Source organism: Coffea eugenioides, chromosome 4, assembly GCF_003713205.1.
Source record: "Coffea eugenioides isolate CCC68of chromosome 4, Ceug_1.0, whole genome shotgun sequence".
Lineage (NCBI taxonomy): Eukaryota > Viridiplantae > Streptophyta > Magnoliopsida > Gentianales > Rubiaceae > Coffea > Coffea eugenioides.
The window spans coordinates 42341732-42363822 of NC_040038.1; the positions used below are offsets into that span (position 1 = coordinate 42341732).

Below are 22091 nucleotides of genomic sequence, written 5' to 3' on the forward strand. Positions count from 1 at the left end.
AATTTGATTAACACATTACATACATTAGTAATCAACCAAGCCATCTGAATTTATATGCATTTTTTTGCTCAAAAAAATCTCAGCCTTACAAATTCTGTTTATCGCATGTATTATAGTGTTTACCTTCTAAAAGATGTTTGAATAGCAGCAGATGAGATCCTCTATCCATTATGTCTGTCCATTTTGCTCTCCAATGCAAAACTACGTAGTTCCACTTATTAATACTGCTAAAATTGTAATCTTAATTAGTCATGTTGATTCAGAAAGTAGACGTCCACGTTAAATTTTGAATTTGAAACTCATATATCAAACACCCCCTAAATATGCATTCAATGTTATGTGCCATATCAGCAGTATTAGTAAGTGGAACTATGAAGTTTTGTATTGGAGAATAGATAGGTGCATAATAAATGTTTACAAATCTAAGGAAGCTGAAAATGACGAGAAAATATAACAAGAAATTGTAAAAACAAGAAGCTCATGGTTATAGGTTTACCCCATAGGAAAATGGGCAACATTCCAATACAAGGTACCCTGGCAAAAAGAAATACTACAAAACTGAACCCTAAAGAATCAATACAACTACCTATTGCCTAACATCAACAGGCATTCCAAGATTTGGGACGCCTAGAATGCGTTCTGTATGGATTAGAATCTATCGAGTATCAACTGAGTGTCAAATCCAATTAGGAATCAACAGTAAACTTCCTTTTCAACTTTTAAATCATCAGGTGAAGATGGAATGGAAGAAACTTGTTTACAACAAAAGGCAAAAGTTTAACACTAGAAAGTATTTTGAGTCCACAAATTAGAAACCATCTGTAAGGGCAAACACTCGGCCTGCCAAAGGTGGAGCCAGTGAAGAAATTGCATGTTGAATGACCTGATTGACAGAAAAAACAGAATTTGATCATCAGATCATGCAAGAGGAAGAAGGGGGAAAAAGGAAAAAGAAAGAAGTGAAATAACTACATGAATGTTAATGAAAACAAGTAAATTTCGGGTGCTGATAATTTGAAATATCACATTTTTGGCATAATGTAGAAACCCAGGAATAATTGTCAAGCTTTAACATGCCAATCGGGTAAGAGAACTCCACTTTAACTCGACTTCCTACTGATCACCAATCAGCCAAAGTTTTTGTTAAAAAAGGGAAAATAGGATTTATCATGCTTGATATGTCAGATTTGTCAACCGAAAGGAGTAAAACATAAGGATATCAGTGTTTAAAGAGTCAAATTCCTTTCGGAGATAGAGGACAACTTACATCCAATTGATAGCGAGCCGAAAAGTGGATCAAAAGAATCGCTTTGTTTTCAAACATATCTGCATAGTGAATTATCTGCACAAATATACCAAAGCAACATCATACATCAACTGCAGTAAGGAGATTAGAAGGTAAGAAATGGTGAAAACTCAACCTCTGACAAATGCGTGTGTCCATAATCCCTTGCATCATCCACCGTCATGGTGTCTTCAACATATGTGCTCTTAATAGAAATCAAGGAAAAGGAAACTGTGTCAGAAAAAATTAGTCTCTTAAATAAATACCACAAGGTAAGCAACACATGCTCGTAGATAACAGCTTTCTAACTCCCAAAATCACCACATGCTGCTAATATATAACTGTTTAATAAAGCTTGACTTAAGTTGTTAGTAGCATCAATGCCATGGCTTTGAAGTCCCTTCTGCTGTTTTATCTTTTTGTATTGAATCTCTGTACCACTCATTTCGCTATAACAAGCAATCACATGTTAAAAGACTCCCAAAAACTCTGTACAACAAAAACATACAAGTCTCCATCTAAACTAGATAGTCACATAAATGATTCTTTTTTTTTTTTATTTTCTAAGGTTGTTTTAACCGCACAACTACATTAATGTAGTTCTTCCAAAATTTAGGTTGGATATAAACAAGTCTACACAGATCTAATGAAAAATTATGACAGAAAATACCAAAGTGCAGTCACGAGATGATAGGAAAACATAAAATGCATATTATTGTGATTGATAAAGCTCTGCACAATATACATATACATATATATATATAATGCAGCCATTGAGAAGAAGTTTCTAGCCATTATCTCTGCTTTCTTCATGAAAAAGAAAAAAGAAAAGAGAGAAACCCCAAAGCCATATCATAGAAAAGGGAAAAAAATAAGGAGGAGAAAAAAATAATAAAAAAAAGAAAGAGAAAAGGCATGACATGGCATGGCTTGGAGATCTTGCACTCGAGTCACAGGATGAACATGACTTGGCAGTTGCCTGGATGCTTGGCAAAACCCAATTATTGGGGTTAATTACCCGATTATTGCAAGTTTTGTTAAATTCTACTGATCATTTTTAAGCCGCCCAAAAGCGCCAGTTACCCTAGCAACTTTACGTCTAACTAAAAATGCTACTCAAAGGTTTAGCTATTACTCTACATACATCCAAGTTCAAAAAACCAAAACTAAACAAAAGAAAAAAAAATGTCAGCTTCAACAATTCAATGATTCTTTTTGACCAAGTCACCTTAAATTGAGCCCCTCATGAAGCCTGCTTTTGGTCTAACCTCACTTTCCTCCTCAAAATCCCATGCAAATTGATTCTTCTGTCTCTTTCCTCCTACAAGAAGACACTTTCATCCCCCAAATCTGTCTATGCATCAGAGGCTCCAAAAGCTTTAAAAAATGTGCACATGGCGGACTAGGACTCCAGTAACATTTAAAAGCCTCAAATTCTCTTCAATGTCAAAATCTATTTTAACTGTGTCCAAGGCAGGGGTTTGGACAACATAAACTTATAAAGATGCTAATCGAAGTAGTTGCTTTGAGCCAGACTCCTTACAGTCACTACTTCAATTAGCATAACCTCTATCTTTCAAAGACTAAAAGAAAATGATTGGTAAAATTTGAAATTAGATAAAAAGTTGCAAATATTCAGGTAACTAATCACTATATTATTTTGCTTGCAATCTAAGATATAAGTTGAATACAAACAAATACGCATACAAGCCAAAACAATTAACAAAATCACATGAAAGGCATGCATAAGCATAACCCAGTACGTCAAGTTAAGTCCACAATTGCAAGTTACTTCTTTCACTATAAATAACAACGATAAAGGACCACAGAGTTCCAGAATATCAGTCACAGTTAGGGTGTCATACTTCCATAATGAGGATCTTTGCTCTTAAAGCATCAATATTGTTGCTATCCACAATGAAGTCTGACGTTGTGTCTCCTGTGAAAGCAACTTCAGGCGTTGTTGTAGTATATGTAATCTGCCAAACGCAACAACAGTCCAGTCATTCTCTCAGCTATTGAGTGAAATAAATAAAAGTTACTGTAGATCAATTTAAATTAATAGGCTCAACCAAACACAGCACCAGATATGCGCAAGGCAATCTAATGAGAAGTATGAGTTATAGTGCTATGAGAACAAATTCTAAAATAATTTAAGCATCAAAGCCCAAGACACACCAAGATTATTCATTTGAAAACCTTCCTCCAACTTGCAAAGAAGAACAATCAAGATTAAAGAAAAGCAATGTATATTTATGCAGGTATTAGCATGCTGCACCAACAAGAAAACTAGAGTACAAAAGTGAAGTAAATGCTCAAAAAAGCGACTTCTGTTTGGCAGCCAAGAAGTAATATAGAGTTATCAAGGCACAGACCTCCACACCTGATAACCTCAATTTCTTTATCTCGTTCCCTGGAAGCCCAATATATTCGTCCTTAAGTTTCTGCTTTACTGAATAAACTACATAACCCTATCATTCAGGGTGAGCAGAGGAAGTTAAAGCCTGAAACAGTACTATGGATGATTGTTATAAGGCTCAAGAGAAGACACCTGGCTGGGTATGACGTGGTAAGTCTTAAAGGCTTTTACTTTAAGGTCCTTTCTCAAGTAAAACTCTTCTCCTGCAGAGAAAAGCAATTACATTGAGGTGATCAAATGCAAAAGACTCTACATCCGTCAAAAACACATCTTTTCTAAAATAAATGCACAAATTAATAAATGTATAAATCAAGTGTTAATTAGAAGATAGTTATTACCCACATCCAAGCCAATCAAAGTATGGTTCAATTCTGATTGATCCATATCTCTATGTGCTTGAAAAATCGTTTCAACATTTTCCTTTATGGTCTTTGGCACAATTACAGTTGGGGCTGCCATTCTGTATAATCCACGAGTTGCAACAAACATTGGCAGTCCTCCCTACAAACACCAATACAGGCAGTAAGCACGATATCATAAACAATTTACCCAACTCATGGCTCGCAAACTTAGATCTTACACCTTAGCTCTTCACAAAGCTTAACAAAACTATCAATGCATAACAAGCATGGCACGATATGGCATGAAATTCGGGAATTATCAAAGTAACTAATCAACAGAAACTTAAGCAACCCATCCTGATTTTCCATAAGATTTCCAATGAAGGGCACTGCAAGCAAACATGGATGGTAAAAACTAAATTTCCTTATATAAAATCCAATTTTCTAGTGCATACCCACAATCAAATTCTTTTAAGTCCAGTAAACAATGACATTTTTTTGGTACAACATTCGATAATCAAGAGTACCATTCTCTGCTTCCCAAAGGTTTTCTCTTTTTACAAATTCTCTCTAATCCATCCTACTTGCAAAATATACCGTCAACAAGCATTCCAAGTTCCAACTGAACCACACATCTGCATCTTACCAGCAATCTAGACTCGAAGTAGAACTGTGAATTCAAAAAGAAAATATTGCAAGTAATCAAACACTAAAAGCACGCACAAAATAAGAGCTCCAGAAACACCATGCAAGTATGATCTTTTTCCATATAAATTACTTAATTTAACGCACCCCACCACAAAACACAACTAGAAAGCAATAAAATCAGAAGCCAGATTTTCCCATGTCAATCTAGACTCAAAATAAATCAGTGAATTCACAATGAAACTATATCAAGTAATCAAACACTAAGAACACACAAGCACGGACTCACAATAAGAGCTCAGGAAACACCATAACAATACGACCATTTTCCAGCAAAATTACTTAAATTTAACTCACCCCACCCCAATAGCACAACTAAAAAGGCAAAAAATTCAAAACCCAGAGTTTCCCATGTCATGATGGAAGAAATTCACAAATTGCAGCAGAAAAATTGCCATAAAAAAGACGCAAGTAGAAAAGAGTTCAATTGATCACAAGAAGAAAAACTACATACAATGTGATCCATGTGGCCATGGGAGATAAAGAGGAACTGTTGCGAAATAGCACGTTGTGGGCATTTTCCAATGTCAAAAGCTAAGTTGAGAGAAGGGATTATCACGCAGGTCTCATGCCCTGCTATTGATATCCCTTCAATTTGATACCCTTCAATTTCCAATCCCCTCTTTCCTTGCTCCCTTCTTTGGCCACGGCCTTTGCTCTTCTTCTTCTCCTCCTCCATTTTTGGGTTGTAAATTCTACTACAAATTTCTGATTTTCAGCAAATGTTTTTTCTAATTAAGTAGCTACTTCTTAATCCGTATACCAGCAGACAAACAGGAGTGAAGGCAGAGAGGTTTTAGGATGAACTGCTTGCATTCTCCGGGTTTTACCCTTCTTAGCTATTCATTATTCATGAGTTGTCTGCCATGAATGAAAAATAGGTAAATTCCACTTTGTCCCCCTCAAACTATGTGCAGAATCTCACTTCAGTCCCTAAACTTCAGAATTGGACAATTAAATCCTTATACTACAAAGCTTGCCCTACTTTATTCTAATTTTTGATGGAGTGCACTAAGCTTAAAGAAATAGTTGTCAATTTATTATAATTAAAGTCAATCAAATCTAATAGGGACATAAATGTCCTCATCACTCCAACCACCATACCACCATCTCTATTTCTATTGCAAGTTCTACCTTTCATCATTCTTACACATACCCATATTTTGCTACTCAACTAATTTTTTTGGAATGAAAGTATTTGGAAAAAAAAATCACCCAAATAGAACTCTTCGTGGAATGAATTTGAAATTAGGTCCAATACATTCACAAAATACTATAAATGCAAATTCATTGGAATAAAAATTTATTATGATCACACATTAAAACAGTACTTTCTCATTATAGCCTTATACGTAAGCTTCCCAACAACATAGCACAAGCTTTTCATAAAATCTGCAATAATAAAAAAAAGGGCATTAATGTCATCCCACTATGTTTTTTCAATAGGGTTACTTTTTTCAATTATTTTGAAAAAGTGTATATTCTAAAATTTAGTAAAATAAAATGTAACTATCCCTAAAATACAGGGGTTCAATTTTGAGAAAGTGTACATTCTAAAAATTTAGTAAAATAAAATGTGACTACCTCTAAAATACAGGGGTTCCATTACAATTAACCCCAGCGGAAATCATCGTTTTGGTAACCTATACAACTAGGGAAATTAGCGTCTTTTGCTTCCAATACCTAAACCCCTTTACACAACCCGAAAAAGATGGACCCGTCGTGGCACCACCACGCTCCTCCTCCTCCGCCTCCGCTACCAATTGGTGGAGCGCCACCACCTCAGGCGGCAACAATCTGCCCAGTTTGCTCAATGTATCACTTCCCATTCTGCCCTCCTCCACCTCCTCTTCCTCCTTTCTCTCAAAACTTCCATCCCATCCCTCATCAATACCCCCCACCACCACCCCCCCCTGATCAATTTTACCACCCCAGACCCCCTCAGCACCCGCCCCCTCTCCCACCCGCCCCCCCACCTTCTGCCTACGATCCCTTTGCTGACCACCAATCAGGGCCAGCTGCAAACCCCCGTCAGCAGCCGCCTTGGATCCCAAGTTCTGGTTTTGATAAAGACCCAGATGGGAATATGTATGCTAATAGTCATTCCACTTATGCTGGGGCTAAAAGAATGAGGTTTGATGATTCGGGCTTTTCGCCAAGCCCGGCCCACCCGTCTTTGGCTGCTGAGGATGAGAGAAGATTGAAGCTGATTCGCGATCACGGTGGGGCAATGAGTGGGGAGTCCAGAAATTCTGCTACTAATTTAGGGACGAGCAATTCTTTTGATCCTGGTTATTGTGATTATGTCCCAAAATCGAATTTTGGGCATGATAGTGATCGTAGTAGTTTGCATCAGAATAATGTGTATGAATATAGTAGACGTAGTTTGAATAGCATAGAGCAGCTCAGACAAAGTCAAGAAAGAATGGGCTTCAATCGGCATGGTGTATCAGGGGATCAATATGGTAATTTGCCGAACCAAAACGGGCAGAATATTGGGCTGACTCAGAATTATAGGGTGTTTAGTAGCCAGCCTCCACTTCCAGCCTCTCCACCTCCACCTCTTCCTGTGGATCCCCCAGGGCAGCATATGGTGCGGCCTGTTGTCTCGTCTTCACCGTCTGGTACATCTGCTTCTTTGTTCCCGGTTGCTCGAGGTTCTTCTTCAACCGCCGTTCAGTCGTCCTCATATCATCCTGTTCCAGAATCAAGTTTGTTGGCATCGCATCAACCCATTAGAGGCAATCTCCATGCTTCGACCAGCTTTGGTCCTGAGGTATGCTGCAAAATGCTAAGGCGTGTTAATCATATGTGTTAATGCAGTCATACTTATAAAATTTTCAAGAATGTGTTTTTGATGCCTTTTGGTCAAAGCAAACACTATTGGACGAAGTGGAGATCAATAAATAGGAAGCATTAATGTCTTATTGCTGATCTCTAATAGCAGGAGTTGAGAGTGTTGTCTTTGTAGCCTGGCAACATCTAGCATGTTGGTTATCAGTCTCTTCATTTGTAGGACACGGACCAGTTTGACACACATAATACGCTTTCATTTTCTGGAAATATAGCGAGGTTGGGGTGGTGAGGATGTTTTCTGAGAAAAGCATTATTTTAGCGAACCCAATGAATTTATCTGCAAACCTGGTTACATTAGTAAACTAGTTTATGCTACCAAATGTTGGACCTGAATAGAGTATGTGACACTCAATAATATCTTACCAGTCACATTTCACTAACTTGTAAAAGTATTCTTATTACCAAATTTTGGACCTCAAGTGGGGTAACTGTCTCTGCAATATCTTGCTAGTCACCCGCCACTACCTCCTGGCAACATTCTTATGCTGTAAACTAAGTCATTGTTCATTTGAAACAGTTGAAATCTACAAAATAGTTTAAATATGTTTCTCATTTTAAACGTCATCACACTTTCTTGTGATGTTATTATGTTTTAGCTGGGAGGGTGATCACAGCTGCACTATTTTCTTTCATTTTGTAAATGTGTCTTAACAGATGCTTGTGTGGCACACATACACACACTCTCCTGTGGAATTGTTCTATTACATAATTCTTTTTAATGTTGTTTCAGAACCTCCGAGACATTTAAAGCCAATTTTCAAGCTTAATTTCTTTCTCAAGAATATCACTGTTTTACTTCTATCTTGTTTCCTTTTTCTGAGATATAGTATCAATTCCGGTGAGTTGTATCTGGATTTTCATGCTTCTTAGTGCATTGTAATTACATTCCGGCTTGTTAATTGAGATGATGGTAAGTGAAAAACATGGAGTGTACTGGACTACCTTTTCTTGATAGAGGTTCTGTGACTTGAACTAGCTTTCTCATATGGGAGCAAAGAAATTTCACCGGCTGCTAGCTTTCCTTTCTCACAAGGGATTCAGGAGAGCACTATTAGGTGTCTGATTTGAAATGAGAATCTTTTACATAGTATACTTGGTCATTTTACTATTGTAAATTTTTCGTGTTTTTCATTGATTTTCTCTTTTCTTTGTGTATCTCCTCTTGCTTGTCGGTCAGAGATCTTATAGTTACCGTGATTGTCAGGATTTACAAGGTATACGACAAGCGCCATATAAAGCATACTTTGGAAGAAGTGAAGTAATTCCGCAGCAGCCTCTATCACCTAACAAACCTAAAGTTGTTGATGCCACTCACATAATAAAGCAACCCCATCGGGTGAATCGTCCCGATCACATTGTCATTATTCTTCGTGGTCTTCCAGGTTTCTCCCCTTCCCTTTCCTTCTTATAAAGATACGTGCTCCTTTGCCCATCTGCTAAAGGTTTTGAGTACATCATCCTCAAAGATAGGGGATTGTTGACTCAAATGAAATCATACGAGGCCAAAAGTTACTATTTGCTACATAAAACATTTGAATTGAACTATCTTTCTTCAACCAGCTTTTTATCTTCTTGTAAAGAGTAAAATAATTAATGTTAGGAAAACTGACTGTATTCAGGAATAAATCAAGGATGTACATTTTTTTACTTGTATTTTGTGCTAATAACTCAAAATTTCACAAACAGCATGCCTGCTTTATATGTAGCATTCTATGAGAGAAATTGGAACTTTTTGCTGTGAAGCATGGTATGCTATCTGAAACCTAACAGCAATTAATATATTTTTAGGTAGTGGGAAGAGCTACCTGGCAAAAATGTTGCGTGACCTAGAGGTTGAAAATGGTGGTAATGTGCCACGGATACATTCCATGGATGATTATTTCATGACTGAAGTTGAAAAGGTTTTCATGAACTCTTCATTTTATTATTCTTTCTACAGCTACTGTCTAAAGCTTACTGGATCCCATATCTCTATTTTTGTTTATCTTTTTATTGCTCAAATTTTACTTTTCTTTGTGCTTGTTTCTCGGAAAATGTCTATAGTAACTACATGAAATTCCACAGGTTGAAGAGAGTGAGTTTCCGAAGCCATCTGGTTCTGCTAGAGGGAAAAGGCCAGTAACGAAGAAAGTCATAGAGTTTTGCTATGAACCTGAAATGGAAGAGGTCAAAATCTTGTGAATGATCATCATTTTTAAAATTTTTTTTTTGGAGATGAATGTATGCGGATATGGCCACCATGCACATTTCAATGGCTGCAATTGACATTTAATAATTGTTTCAGAAATTTGTTAAGTAGATGCTTCTGTCCTTAAAGTTTTCACGAGTCTGTCAGAAATATGGGCCTTTGACTGGCAACAGCTTTGGACTGAATTACCTAGTCTAATTTTTGTAGTACCTGTTGTACAACACAACAGAACACTAATATTAAAAGTGCTAATTTTGTGGCTGCCAGCTCAATTTAAGGCAACTTTATCACCCATGCCTCTTTGACTTAATGAAATGTCATGCTTATTTATGCCAACACTGAAAACCTTTTTTTTTTAATTTTTATAATCACTTGTAGTTTCAAAATTCATAAAACAATGCAAAGTTGAATTTATTGCGAACGTAGGAAGTTCTGGTTTCAGCTTCTGAAATTTATCATTGTGGCTGTAGGAGTAAGGAAAGTTTATGCTGTATTCCTGTTTCTTTATCTATTTTTACCAGCAGATGGCTGTACAATTTTTTGGAAAGCTTATTCTTGTGTTTCTCAGTACCTAACAATTCGTAAGTCGTCATGATCATGTTAACGTGTCTCAAACAAAATGTTTCTAAATGTATATCTGCACCCTCATTTTGCTACTAGTGTCTTGGGGTGGTCACTTTAAATGGTGTTTTTTTTTCGAGCTTTGACCTGTAATATTGGCTTTTCATGAACATGCTAAATGCTTTGCCAAGAAAAATATTTGTTTATCCTAATCAAGACTGCAGGTGATTGTAGTCCATTTTTTAGCTGTTTAAAGTTTTTGGGGAATATGTGAAGTAGTTTGTACATTTATCTCTTCCTAAAGCTGTAGTGATGGCACCTTATGGATGACATAAATCCAAGTGTTTCTGTAAGAATTGCTGTTGTTTTCTGTGAATGTGAATATGTCTCTCCTTTACACTCCTGTTGAAATTTAGAAAAGTAACAGAAGCCACAAAAACAAGAATTAAAGAAGTGCTTTAGTTCGTTATCTGTGCTTGACTGCTATGGAATCTCTTTATCAGTCTGTTATTTGTGTCTGTCATAACTTCTTAAGCTGCCATTTAGTTTGTATGATATGCATGTCACCAACATTGACAATATTTCTTTGAATCAGGCTTATCGATCAAGCATGCTGAAGGCATTTAAGAAGACCCTTGATGAGGGGGTTTTCCCTTTCGTAATTGGTATGCTATTGGGGATTAAAAACTCCATGAAATTTGAACTATGAAGCTATTTTTTAGTTCAAAATGCTTTGTTTTCTCTAATTGTTATTGAAGATTTATACCTTCTTGTGGGCTTATTATCATAGTGGACTTCTTTTCCTGTGAGATGCTTGAGATGCAATTGTTTGAATTCTGTTGAAAAGTTTATCACGGTGAGTTCATTGATAATGTTGCACTCTGCTCTCTTGGTCCCCATGGTCTATTGAGTAAGTGGTGGCTTGTGCTAGATATTCTTGATGTAGGAAGTTGGAAAGAGTTTTACGCGTTGAACTATAGGATTTAAGATATTACCTAGAGCTCTATAAGTTTACTAGTCAACCTAAGGTTCAAAGATCTAGTCTGATTGTAGATTAAGTGGTAATGCAGTGCTTCTGCATCGCGTTCAGTTTCACTAACTACAGATGCAGTGTTGTTCGGCTATTGACCTGTTTCTTGCTGGTATTTGTGCCTCATTTAGTGGATGACCGCAATCTGCGGGTAGCTGATTTTGCTCAATTTTGGGCAACTGCAAAGGTATTTACTTCTTCACTTGTTATTGATGATCTGTATGCTTTCTGTTCTCATTATCTTATTTCTTGGAGATATTTTGATGATTGATCGCTGCATTTCCTTTCTCATTAGTTGCATTCTTGAAAAGAAAATGAGCTAAGCTTGCATAGAGATGCTCTAAACAGAAGAAAAGGGATAAATTATTCAAAAATAGTTGAGAAGCAATATAAACAAGAAATAGATTTGCGGTCTTTATAGTAGTATTTTCTCTTGTTCAAATAGAACACACATCTACCCATTTTATGACTGAGGTAATGGATTTGCTGCAGGATGCTTAAACTCTAAAGGTGAAGAAATGATGAAAAAACGTTGTTCTTGTTTTGTGTTAGTATCCAATCAGGGACTTCTGGCAGTTTACCATTGATGAAAAGGATTTATTTAGTGAATTTTGTATAGCTTTTGTCACAGTTAATGCCAAACATTCTTGCTTTTGAGAAACATAATTGATTTACTATTTATTGAGCCAAAATGGAGACAAATAAATGTGATTTTGAAACTGCATTAGAATGGTCGAATTAGTTTGATATTTGGTGTGATTTTGCAATGCCAAAATTCTTTCACTTCACCTTAAAAGTCATATTCATTGAATGTGAAAATTAAATTCAACTTTTTAGATAGTTATCCTAATTGAAAGATTTGGATTGTCCTCTATTCTATTTTAAAACAATTAAGAACAAGTATAGTTAATAAGGTCGACTATTAGTCAAGAAATAGTTATACTCCAATGCTATTCGTTGGGTTATTGTTTAGGAAAAGAAATTTGTTGATTGGATTAATTTAGTATCAGGTAGAATTGAAACCTTATCATAGATGATCAAATTTGGTATTTCTTATGGCAATTTACTTGTCGTGACAAGTACAAAGGGGTTGCAGCTCAATTTACTATGACGATGAATAAGCTGTATGAGAAACCTTACTGCAAGAAAGTTAAAATCTTGTTAGCTTAGGAAAGAGCTATGGAAACGTAATGAGACTAAAGTGTTGCAATAGTTTGATTGCTAAGTTAATGGTAGAGGTAGGAAAATTGTACATGGGAGCAGAATTTAGATGAAAAGCAAAGAATGCTGGAGGTTTCCAAGTCAGCTTTTTGTTGATGCTGACTTACCATATTACTCTATAATTAGTTAAAGAGATACATTCACACCCTTTGCATGTCTCTGTGCGTGTATGTATGTCTGAGTATATCTTTTAAATATGGCTTTTCTTTATTTATCTGTTTTGGTACATGTGTCAGTGCATCTTTGCTCAAATATTTTCTTTGTCAGAATAAGCTTGAGTTGTTAATAGGAAAATATATCAGATAGAGAAATTTTTTTAGACTCATTTGTCTTCTTGTTTTCTTTGTCCTCAGGCATAGGAAATTGTATTCTTTCTTTTTGGCATTTCTTGGTTTCAAAATGTCTTGTGTTTCCTGTTGGTTTCAGGAAGCTGAGCTTTTTTAGTTTTTTTCATACAGAGCAAGAGTTTCGCTTTCTTCTAGTGTTATACATTCTTTTTGGTTCAAATGTTTGAAATTGGAGGTGTTTTTTGTTGATTTGTTCTGTATTTTATTAAACTGCATTTCTGTAATGTTTTCACTTTTTATTTTCAGATCCTTTTAAATTCTTCTTGTTCGGCTGTGAAGGTGTGAGATTTGAGTATTACTAATTATCAATCCATATTTGTTTACCACTGCATATTTAATTCACTAAGGATAATTAATTGAAAAACCAAAGGAGATAAACTTAATCTTTTAGGTATTTGTCCTTTTGTGCCATCGAATCATTATTAAACTTCGTTTTTGATAAGTTGGTCATTGACACCATCTAGAGTGTGGATTTTTGATCTTCCATCTGTCTCAGAAGATATTTGTTGTTTATGGTTAGATAATTGGTGGTGGAAATCAGATCCTTTACATTGAGAGGCATTTTACCTCTGGGGCCTGGCTTGTCCAAAGATTTGAGCAAGATTGGTTCCTTGGCTGAGAGTGGTTGAAGTTCCATCTACAGTCCAGATTTATTTTTCCTGTTTAAACTTGAATTCTGCTGAGTGAGTGAGAGTATTTGAAGAGTATTAATCTGTCAATCTTCCAGTGAGAGAGCATTTGAAGAGTCTCAATCTGGTAGGGGGGTTTTTTTAGTTGGGTTTCTCTAACAGTTACTGCATGGGAACTGTTTAGAATGGCCGCCAGTCTTAGTTTTGGGAAAAGTGAGAGGTTAAATCAGGAATGTGTCTAAATGCAAAGGGAGCCAGTAAGTGAAATATGTGTACTAAACCAAGCCCCTTGGTTACTGTTGGAAAAATCCTTGTTAATTTACCCTTAAAATGCTTGACTAGTTTCTTCTCAACAATCCATTTGTATGAGGTTTGCTAAAAGTTCCTAGGCCAGCATGAGCAGTCTCCATCTGCCTCATCTAATACTTTACCTTTTTGGTTTTTCATACTTCTCTTTCTTTACATAGATATTCATGAATGTCAAAAGTTTGACGAGTCTGTCAAGTACGCATCATATGTGAAGGCAACTTCCAATTGATTTTCTCTTTTCTAGTTTTCAAGAATATATTCAACATGGTAGATGAAGCTCATGGAATGTATTTTTTGTAACATTTGCATCTTGTGTTCTTTTCTGTTTGAATTTAGTATTATTTTGCTTGTTTCAGTTCTTAATATCATGGCAGTGCTTTTCATAAGTCAATTGATTAGATTTCTCTTATGTCGTCAACCATGAGTATTGGTTGTTTATGTTCACGGTTGCTGTCAGGTTATGGTTGATAATAATAATCATATAAGGAGGGTAACGTTGAGGTTTCATAGACCATGCTATTTATAGCTGTGTAATGCTAATCTCTTAAGGAGTACTTTGCCAATTGTAGTTGTCCGTTGTCATATTTTTCCATCACAGTCATGATATCAAAAGCATTGGCTGTCAGATTAATTACATCAAGTGGTTAAAAATATTTATCCCAATATTCTTCTGTTGCCGTTTTTGATGGGCCCTCATCCTAATTGTTGCACATATGGATTCTATTGTCATTCTTTTGAAACTTTTCAACATTTGTATTCTTGCAGCTTTTTCTGAACATGGGAGTACTTTTATTCTTTAAATCAGTTATTTTGGTTTACTCATTGGCCTTTTGTTGTTTTTATTTCAGAGATCAGGTTATGAAGTTTACCTTTTAGAAGCAACTTACAAGGATCCAGCGGTAAGCTCACCCTCACCTTGCTTTATTTTAATGATGAACCATGATTGTTTTACTCAAAATAAGGGAAGCGAAAGAAGTGAACAAATCATGATACTAGCTAGTTATCGATTTATTGGTATATTGTTTGAATACATGGGTTCTGCTTGGTATGAAAAGGATGATTCTGAATTGTTTCTCCTGCATATCACATACTGACATATTAATGGGATTCCAGGGCTGTGCAGCAAGAAATGTACATGGTTTCACCCAGGAAGATATACAGAAGATGGCTGACCTTTGGGAAGAAGCTCCAACCTTGTACCTAAAACTGGACATAAAGGTTTTGTTGACTCATAGTTCCACTGTTGTTTAGTGAGACAATTTTTTTGTTATTCTATTGGATTTTTATGATCATTAGAGGATATCAATATGGATAATGCACTCTACTTCACTCTCTTTGTCACAGCCACATTAAAATACACACGAGATAACCAATTTCTAACAGGCTTGCTTGGCATGTATACTTGAATTTTAATGTCCATGTTTTATGATTTCTACAGTCATTATTACATGGAGATGGTCTAGAGGATAGTGGGATTCAAGAGGTAATAATTGCATTATAATATCAATATTACATCCTTCTTTTCTTCAATGTTCCATCCATCCTTTGTTTAATGTTCAGCGAGCGGAAAATAAAGGAGAAAATAAAGAATGAAAAAGAAAAAAAGTATTAGGAGTGTGCAAATTTTTGCTTTAATAGATAAATGAAATATGCTACTCAAAAGTCAATACTACAGCCTAATCTGGATTCTTTAGAGCTTAATCCCTCGTAATTGGTCATTTATCGGTGGAAAGGAAAACTCCACAAGAAATAAACCAATCACTTCTCAAATTTTACTGGTCCAAGAGATTCAGAATTGGCATGAAGTGGCAAAATACAGGTTTTTCATGTTTGTGTTTTGTTGTTGTTTCTTGATTGGATGACAAATATTAATTTGTCATAGTTATTAAACAAATATTCACATGGAATTGCTCCTTTTACTAAGAAAACACTTCTGCTTCTTGTGTAAATGGTATTTCAAAGAAATTCTTGAAGTTTTTTGAATATATAACTCAGTTGTTGCTGTAGTAAATCTGTCTGACTGCAATCGAGATGATTGATCTGTTTTCCTATTCTCGACTGGGCTAAAAAATGCAGAAACCCATTAAAGAAGTTGGGAAGGGAAAGAGGGGGATTGAAAGAGTAACCAGAAACTTAAATACGAAGTAATGTAAGCAATTCATATTATATCTATTCTAAGGAGTGAGGGAAAGTTTTCTGGTCTATGTTGTGGAGAGAAACAGATTGGTGTTTATGCTGTATAATTTTACTTATTATCTGGTAGTAAATTAAATGCCTGAGATATCTGGTTTCTAGACAGTTTTATTGGTTATTGTTATCAAGCGATGTAATACTCAAAGTTAAGTCTTGCCAGGTAGATATGGACATGGAAGATGGAGACCCTGTTGGTCTCCTTTCTGGTTCTGAAGAAAGAAATGTGGAGAAGCTTGTAATATCCCAGGAAGGAGACCTTGTTGGTAAAGTGCAGTTTCATATGCTTAATATTTTCCTTTTGTCTTTTTTTCTCTAACTTTTGTTATTTATCATGTTAGTGCTAACTATATTGTGAGTGACATATTTCAATCATATGCCACTTGTTTGTTGATGTGTATGTTGTGTTTGTGGAACATGTGGTGTTTGCTAAAGATTACAATGCTATATTGCATGTCTAAATCGTGATTGTCTTTGTCGTACCATTGAGAATTGGTTGAAGTGGTAGTTATTACGAAGCCACTTTTCTCCTATGCCATAATTTGGTTTATTGAAGATCTGGTATTTGTTTGTCACCACTTATTTTGTGATTCTGGTCATGATTGTTTTGCTCATGAATATTGGTTTCCTTTTGAATTGAATTTTAGATTGTCACTTTATTTTTGCAGCAATTACTTTGTGTTAATTAGAATATCAGAGGGAAGGAAGGGGATAAAGTTATTGTTTTCAGATGATCTTAAAAGCATGGATCTCTGTAGCTTTGAGAGAGCATTTGTTGGATCTAATGATCCACTGGCTGGAAATTTGCTAGTTTATTAATGTTTTGACATAATGCAATGAGAGCTAAATGGGCGGCATCGGCATGAATGATGCGAGTTCGCTGCTTGCATCTAAAACCTTGTACCATATATATTAGTCCTGGTCTTTGAATTGGAAAACAAACACATGAATGTTCATGCAGCTAAATAACTTTATATAGATGGATGGGCTGCTTCATTAGGCTAGAATCTCTAGATATAATACTGAAGTTTTCTTTTGTTTCGTTCATTTTCTTCAGTATGATTTTCTTCCTCCTCTTAACGAAATAATGTTGGCTTTACATTTTATAGGTTGAATGTTCATATAATATTGTCTTTTAAGATGAGTAAACTGTCTAGTTTGAGAAGGATGTGTGCACATTTGTGTCAGAGCTGAATCTAATTTCAGCATAAATTAGTTAAAATGTATTGTATAGTTTCATAATTTGCTAATTGGAGCATGAATTACACGTAATCCATTTGTGAACAATTGACTAATACCATCTCCAAAGGTATTCATCTTGGTGCAATCTTGTTGCTGTTGGTGTGCATTGATTTCATTTCAAGGAAGTGAGCCTTACAGAATTGGTCACATCTCCTTCCTTAGGCCATCCAATATTGAACAGATTACACACTGCTAGTTTTCCAATGTGAACAACTGTATAATAGCAATTCCAGCTTTCTTCCTACTAATTAAAGGTCTTACAAATATACCGTACCTATGTTGCTTCATGAAGTACATCTGAAAACATAAAACGGGATTGTATACATTTTCCACATGGGTGGCTACATAAATGCGCAGCCTCTAAGGCCCCATAGACCATATGGTATTGACTTCTGAGATTCTGACAATCTAATGCTATTGTTGCTGGTTCCGAGACCACCTCTGCTTACCAACTGCTTAAGTTACCAAATCTCTCCTAGTCCTATTTTTTCCTTTTCCCTCCCATTCCGTCAATCCAAACAATTCCTTAGGCTTGAAGCCTTCTGCAATGCATTGGGAAAGTAGGATTTGGAAGCAACAGAATGCAAAAATGCATTCTTGCAAATGCTAATTACAATAAGCCTAACTCCCCCCCTCCCTCCCGGCGGTCTCTCTCTCTCTCTCTCTTCCTGCAATTTAGTTGCTGTGATGAACACTTAGGAGAAAATGTAATAGATGATTGCTTTCAACATTGTTGTTGGGTAAACAGGCATCTGCTAAAAAAGCATGAGCCACATCAGCAATTTGAATGCTTTTTTCCTTGGATGAGCAGGCTTGGCTTATTTATTTACCTTTTCTGATGCTGAACTTTACTTTTCTGAATGAGCTGAGCAGTTATACTTCAGCATCATGTTTTCTCCCATTTCTAAGAACAATTTAATAGTATGTGAGCTTATGCAGTTACCTGGAATGTCTCTCCTTTAGTTTGGTAGCTTATCTCTTAATGGTGGATGCAAGCTTCTCTCTTACGTACTTTATCATATGTCCAACTTAGGCTCTTTAAAAGAGGATCAAAGAGGGGATGCTGAGGCAGATCACCCAATTGAGGAAGTGAAAGAATTAGGAAAGAGCAAATGGTCGAATAATTTGGATGAGGATGATAACCACAAAAATGAAGATACGAGAAATTTAAATTCTCTTTCTGGGTTAAGAAAATCTTATAGTAAGGAAGGTAAATCAGTACGTTGGGGTGACCAGGTATGTCTTATTATGCAATGATTTTTTCTGCTGTTGTTCATCCTACAGATTCTTATGACAGAGAACTGCAAAAGCTCTCTCTCTCTCTCTCTCTCTCTCAGATTCATGCTGATAGCCAATTTACCTGGATATAGTGTAGGTTACGAGAGTACTGATTAATAGGAGGAAAAACAATGCCATTGTAGTCATTAATTACTATTAAGTAAATATCCCCTTATTCATGCCTGAAGGGTTGCAATAACCACAAAGTTCATAATATGTTTTTAAGTAGTTTCTGTACTTAAATTATGTTATTTGGTGTCTGTGGTTATCCCAAAACAAATGAGGTTTGAATTAGGTAGTTTTAAAAGTAAATGATGGCACTAGAAGACTTAAAGCCTGTTTGGATTGTGAATTTTCGTGAAAATTTTTTTGAAATATTCTGACGACACATTTCCCAATTACCTTTTTATCTCACATACATCACATCACTACAATATTTTTCTCCAAAAGCAATTCAAATGGGGTCAAACCTTCTGATTAAATGGTAATTTTTTATGCGTACTATGCGAATCAAAAAATGGCTTCATGTCAGTATTTTTCCATCACATGTATATAACCTGTATTGCCCCACCCCCAAGGGAGGGAGGAGGCTTTGTCCTGATATTTCTGTCATAGTTACAGAATATGTGTCTGTGAGAGAGAGAGAGTGTGTGTGTGTGTGAATATTTGTTATTTGTTCAAGTGGATGAAGAAGCTGAAAAGCTTTGCCAAAATTTGGAAGAAGATTGTGAAGTAAATTCAACTCTAGGTTCTGAACTTATAACTCAAAAGCCAAATGTCAAGATGTTATATTTCAGTGCTTAGCAGATATTTTGATTGGGTGTTTGGTATCTTAAAGGTTAAATTTCTGGAGGCAAAGCATTACTTAGTGGAAAAGTGTTTTCTTCCCTAAAATAGATGTTCACAATTAGGGCTGTGTTTTCAGGATCACTGTCAAATTCAATCATCTGGATTTGCCATAACCTTTCAAAGTTCTAGTTGAAAAAATATGTACCTCATTCTAAGTTAAAGTCTGCCTTCAAATCCGTGATCTATTCCGAATTAAAAGATTATAAATTCCTCTTTTCTTTTCTTTTTCTTTTAACTTAATTTCCTTGAACTAAATAAATGATTTCTGTTTTACTTGTCTAATGAATCTCGTCCTTTGCTCAGGTTCGCAATTCGGGCTTTTCAATAGCTGCTGCAAAGTCTAGAAACATAGCCTCTTTGGTCATTGGCCCTGGTGCTGGATACAATATGGTAAGACAAGGCTGGCGTTTTTGTATGTTTCCTCTTTCTGGACCAGGTTTTTATTTTTCTGTTATGTACAAGGAAAGGTTGTATGTGTTGTGTGTGTGTGGGGTGGGGGAGTGGGGAGGGGATTGTTTATCTCCTTCTCCTGGATGATGATCTTTGCTTATTCAGTTATTCTCCCCACGAATAGCCTGTATCATGTTCTCATTATTACGTATTTGTAACCAAAAAAAAAATGCAGAAGTCAAACCCATTGCCTGATGAGGAGTTGACAACAGCTTCACATAGCAAAGGCAAATTGAGGAAGCAGAGTGCATTTCAAGAGCAGTTACGTGCAGAACAGGAATCCTTCAAAGCTGTGTTTGACAAGAGAAGGCAACGAATTTCCATGCTTGATGAGGACTAGTAGTGGACAAGAAGATGCTGTTACTAGCAAAGTTTTGTATGATTGTCTCTCCATTTTTGAGTTCTGCTGTTTTAGTGTGGAGAGAATGAAGATTATTGTTCATTCCCCACTTGTATTGCCAACTTCTTGCTGTATTCTAAGAAAGTTCATCAATAAAAGATTTTCATCCCCTGATTGGACTTCAATTGTTAAATGTAATCTGAATCTCTATTTCAGAGTGGTTAATAGCTGTCTTGTTGCATTGCTCCAGACCTTGTTTTTGGCAGCCGGGGAACAGGAGAGCTAAGTCTTTATGAGTTGAAGATGTTATAATAACATGAACAATTGCACGAGTCCTATATTAGTGTTGGAATTTGGAATTTGTCTGCTTGGGGAAGCTAAACTGAAGCTGTATTCATCGATTTCAAAACTTTTTGGTTCAAGGGTTCTGCATGATAGTGATTGGTTTGTTGTCATTTTGAGTAAATATGATTCATATTCCCAGCAACGTTGTTAAATTTGGATTGGATAGCGACTTGGCTAAACTACTGAATCAGGAGTCAATTGGTTGAATCGGTCGAACTAGTCTAAAAAATTCACTGAAATCAGCATAATATCATAATTATTTTATATTTTTTGTAAGATTTAGAAATATTGAAATTAAATTTTTGGTTATATTAGGCCAATCATATAAAATATTCTAAAAATATTAGACTTTCAATTAAATATACACCTAATAATTATATATAAATATGTAAATTAATGGCTCAAATATGTCTATTCTTCAAAACTACTTGAAAAACTAAATTAAAACAAATTAATGCAAGCTGAAATCACTGATATTAAATTGATAAGATGATAGAGATGAAAACATTTTGATTTAGAGATCATTCAGAAAAATGAGTGGTTTTGGTATTTTTAAGTAACTCAAATTATGTTTGGAGAAAACAAGAAAGAAAAGCTTGAGAATCGTGTCAACCAGTCGAATCGGATCACTAGTTTAGCCGATTATTGACGGTTTTGATTAAAGCAATTTTGTGTTGCAAATTAATTCGAGAAAAAGATAAATTCACAGTCGGACCGACCGGTCCAATCCGAGTCCAGCGACACTGAATCCCACCGGGTACGATGCTTCATGGAATTGGCAAGTGACAAACAAAATTGTGAGGCAGTACAAATTGTCTTCCAATGGCTTTCATTTCAAACATTTGCCTCTGTCGCAAAGATCACTTACCAAAGGCATTTTTTATGATATTGTATTGCATCCTAGAATTATCATTGACAGAATTATTCCTGATCTTTTAATTTTGAAAAAAAATTAGTAACTTCTAATCAATGTCTAAAAACACAAATGGGGAGAACGGCCTGAGGTAGCTATTGTCTAATGTAGTCAAGTCAAGTAATGGTGGCGGTCAATTGATATGGTTGAAGGCGCTGCAATTCGATAAAACCAGTTTAGGCATCATTAAGCTATGGGAATCATTCTGGTATTTAGTTCTTAATAAATGACAATTAATTTGATGCCATTTTGACAAATTTGTCCCTTTTTGACCTGACTACCTAACAATGGGATTTCTGGGGTAGGATTTTTTTTTTTTAGTCCATGCTCCAAAAAAAAAAAAAAAAAAAAAAACCTCGTATCAAATGAACTGAACTTCCTAAAACCTTGAAAAGGAAATAAGCATCACAATTCATGTTGACTGGTGAAAAAACTATGGCATGATTTTTGCCCAAGTAAAGGAAGGCATTGTGCAGGCGGCAGGGTAGACTGTAGAGGTAATGATTTTTTCTTTACTTTTTAATAATTCTTTCCAGGTTTTGTTGGGGTTGGGTTTTATTTGGCTACTATTTCTCTATGTATTCTATTTATGT

At 35.7% G+C, this 22091-nt stretch overlaps 2 protein-coding genes across 2 annotated transcripts; one reads left to right on the forward strand and one right to left on the reverse strand.

Annotated features, from left to right (window-relative positions):
- Window positions 1-451: 451 nt before the first annotated feature.
- LOC113768383 (tRNase Z TRZ1) lies at window positions 452-5545 on the reverse strand. Its single transcript, XM_027312719.1, has 8 exons — window positions 5205-5545; window positions 4043-4205; window positions 3837-3907; window positions 3661-3756; window positions 3151-3264; window positions 1422-1490; window positions 1268-1342; window positions 452-883 (listed from the first exon to the last, which is right to left on the reverse strand). Exons 1-8 carry the CDS (start codon window positions 5427-5429, stop codon window positions 809-811), a joined length of 888 nt encoding a protein of 295 aa, XP_027168520.1. The 5' UTR covers window positions 5430-5545; the 3' UTR covers window positions 452-808.
- Window positions 5546-6444: 899 nt separating this feature from the next.
- Window positions 6445-20425, forward strand: LOC113768171. The gene is made up of 13 exons (XM_027312428.1): window positions 6445-7526; window positions 8811-8988; window positions 9395-9507; window positions 9671-9772; window positions 10951-11020; window positions 11517-11572; window positions 14740-14790; window positions 15005-15109; window positions 15330-15374; window positions 16245-16347; window positions 18357-18559; window positions 19754-19840; window positions 20076-20425. Exons 1-13 carry the CDS (start codon window positions 6462-6464, stop codon window positions 20238-20240), a joined length of 2343 nt encoding a protein of 780 aa, XP_027168229.1. The 5' UTR covers window positions 6445-6461; the 3' UTR covers window positions 20241-20425.
- Window positions 20426-22091: the final 1666 nt, after the last annotated feature.

Coding starts and splice junctions, on each gene's coding strand:
- LOC113768383 (XM_027312719.1), bottom strand. CDS start 5,429: ATGGAGGAGGAGAAGAAGAAGAGCAAAGGCCGTGGCCAAAGAAGGGAG. Junction 3,908..4,042: donor TTTGATTGGCTTGGATGTGG/GTAATAACTATC, acceptor TTTTCTCTGCAG/GAGAAGAGTTTTACTTGAGA. Junction 1,343..1,421: donor GACACACGCATTTGTCAGAG/GTTGAGTTTTCA, acceptor ATATTTGTGCAG/ATAATTCACTATGCAGATAT.
- LOC113768171 (XM_027312428.1), top strand. CDS start 6,462: ATGGACCCGTCGTGGCACCACCACGCTCCTCCTCCTCCGCCTCCGCTA. Junction 14,791..15,004: donor CAACTTACAAGGATCCAGCG/GTAAGCTCACCC, acceptor ATGGGATTCCAG/GGCTGTGCAGCAAGAAATGT. Junction 15,110..15,329: donor ACCTAAAACTGGACATAAAG/GTTTTGTTGACT, acceptor TGATTTCTACAG/TCATTATTACATGGAGATGG.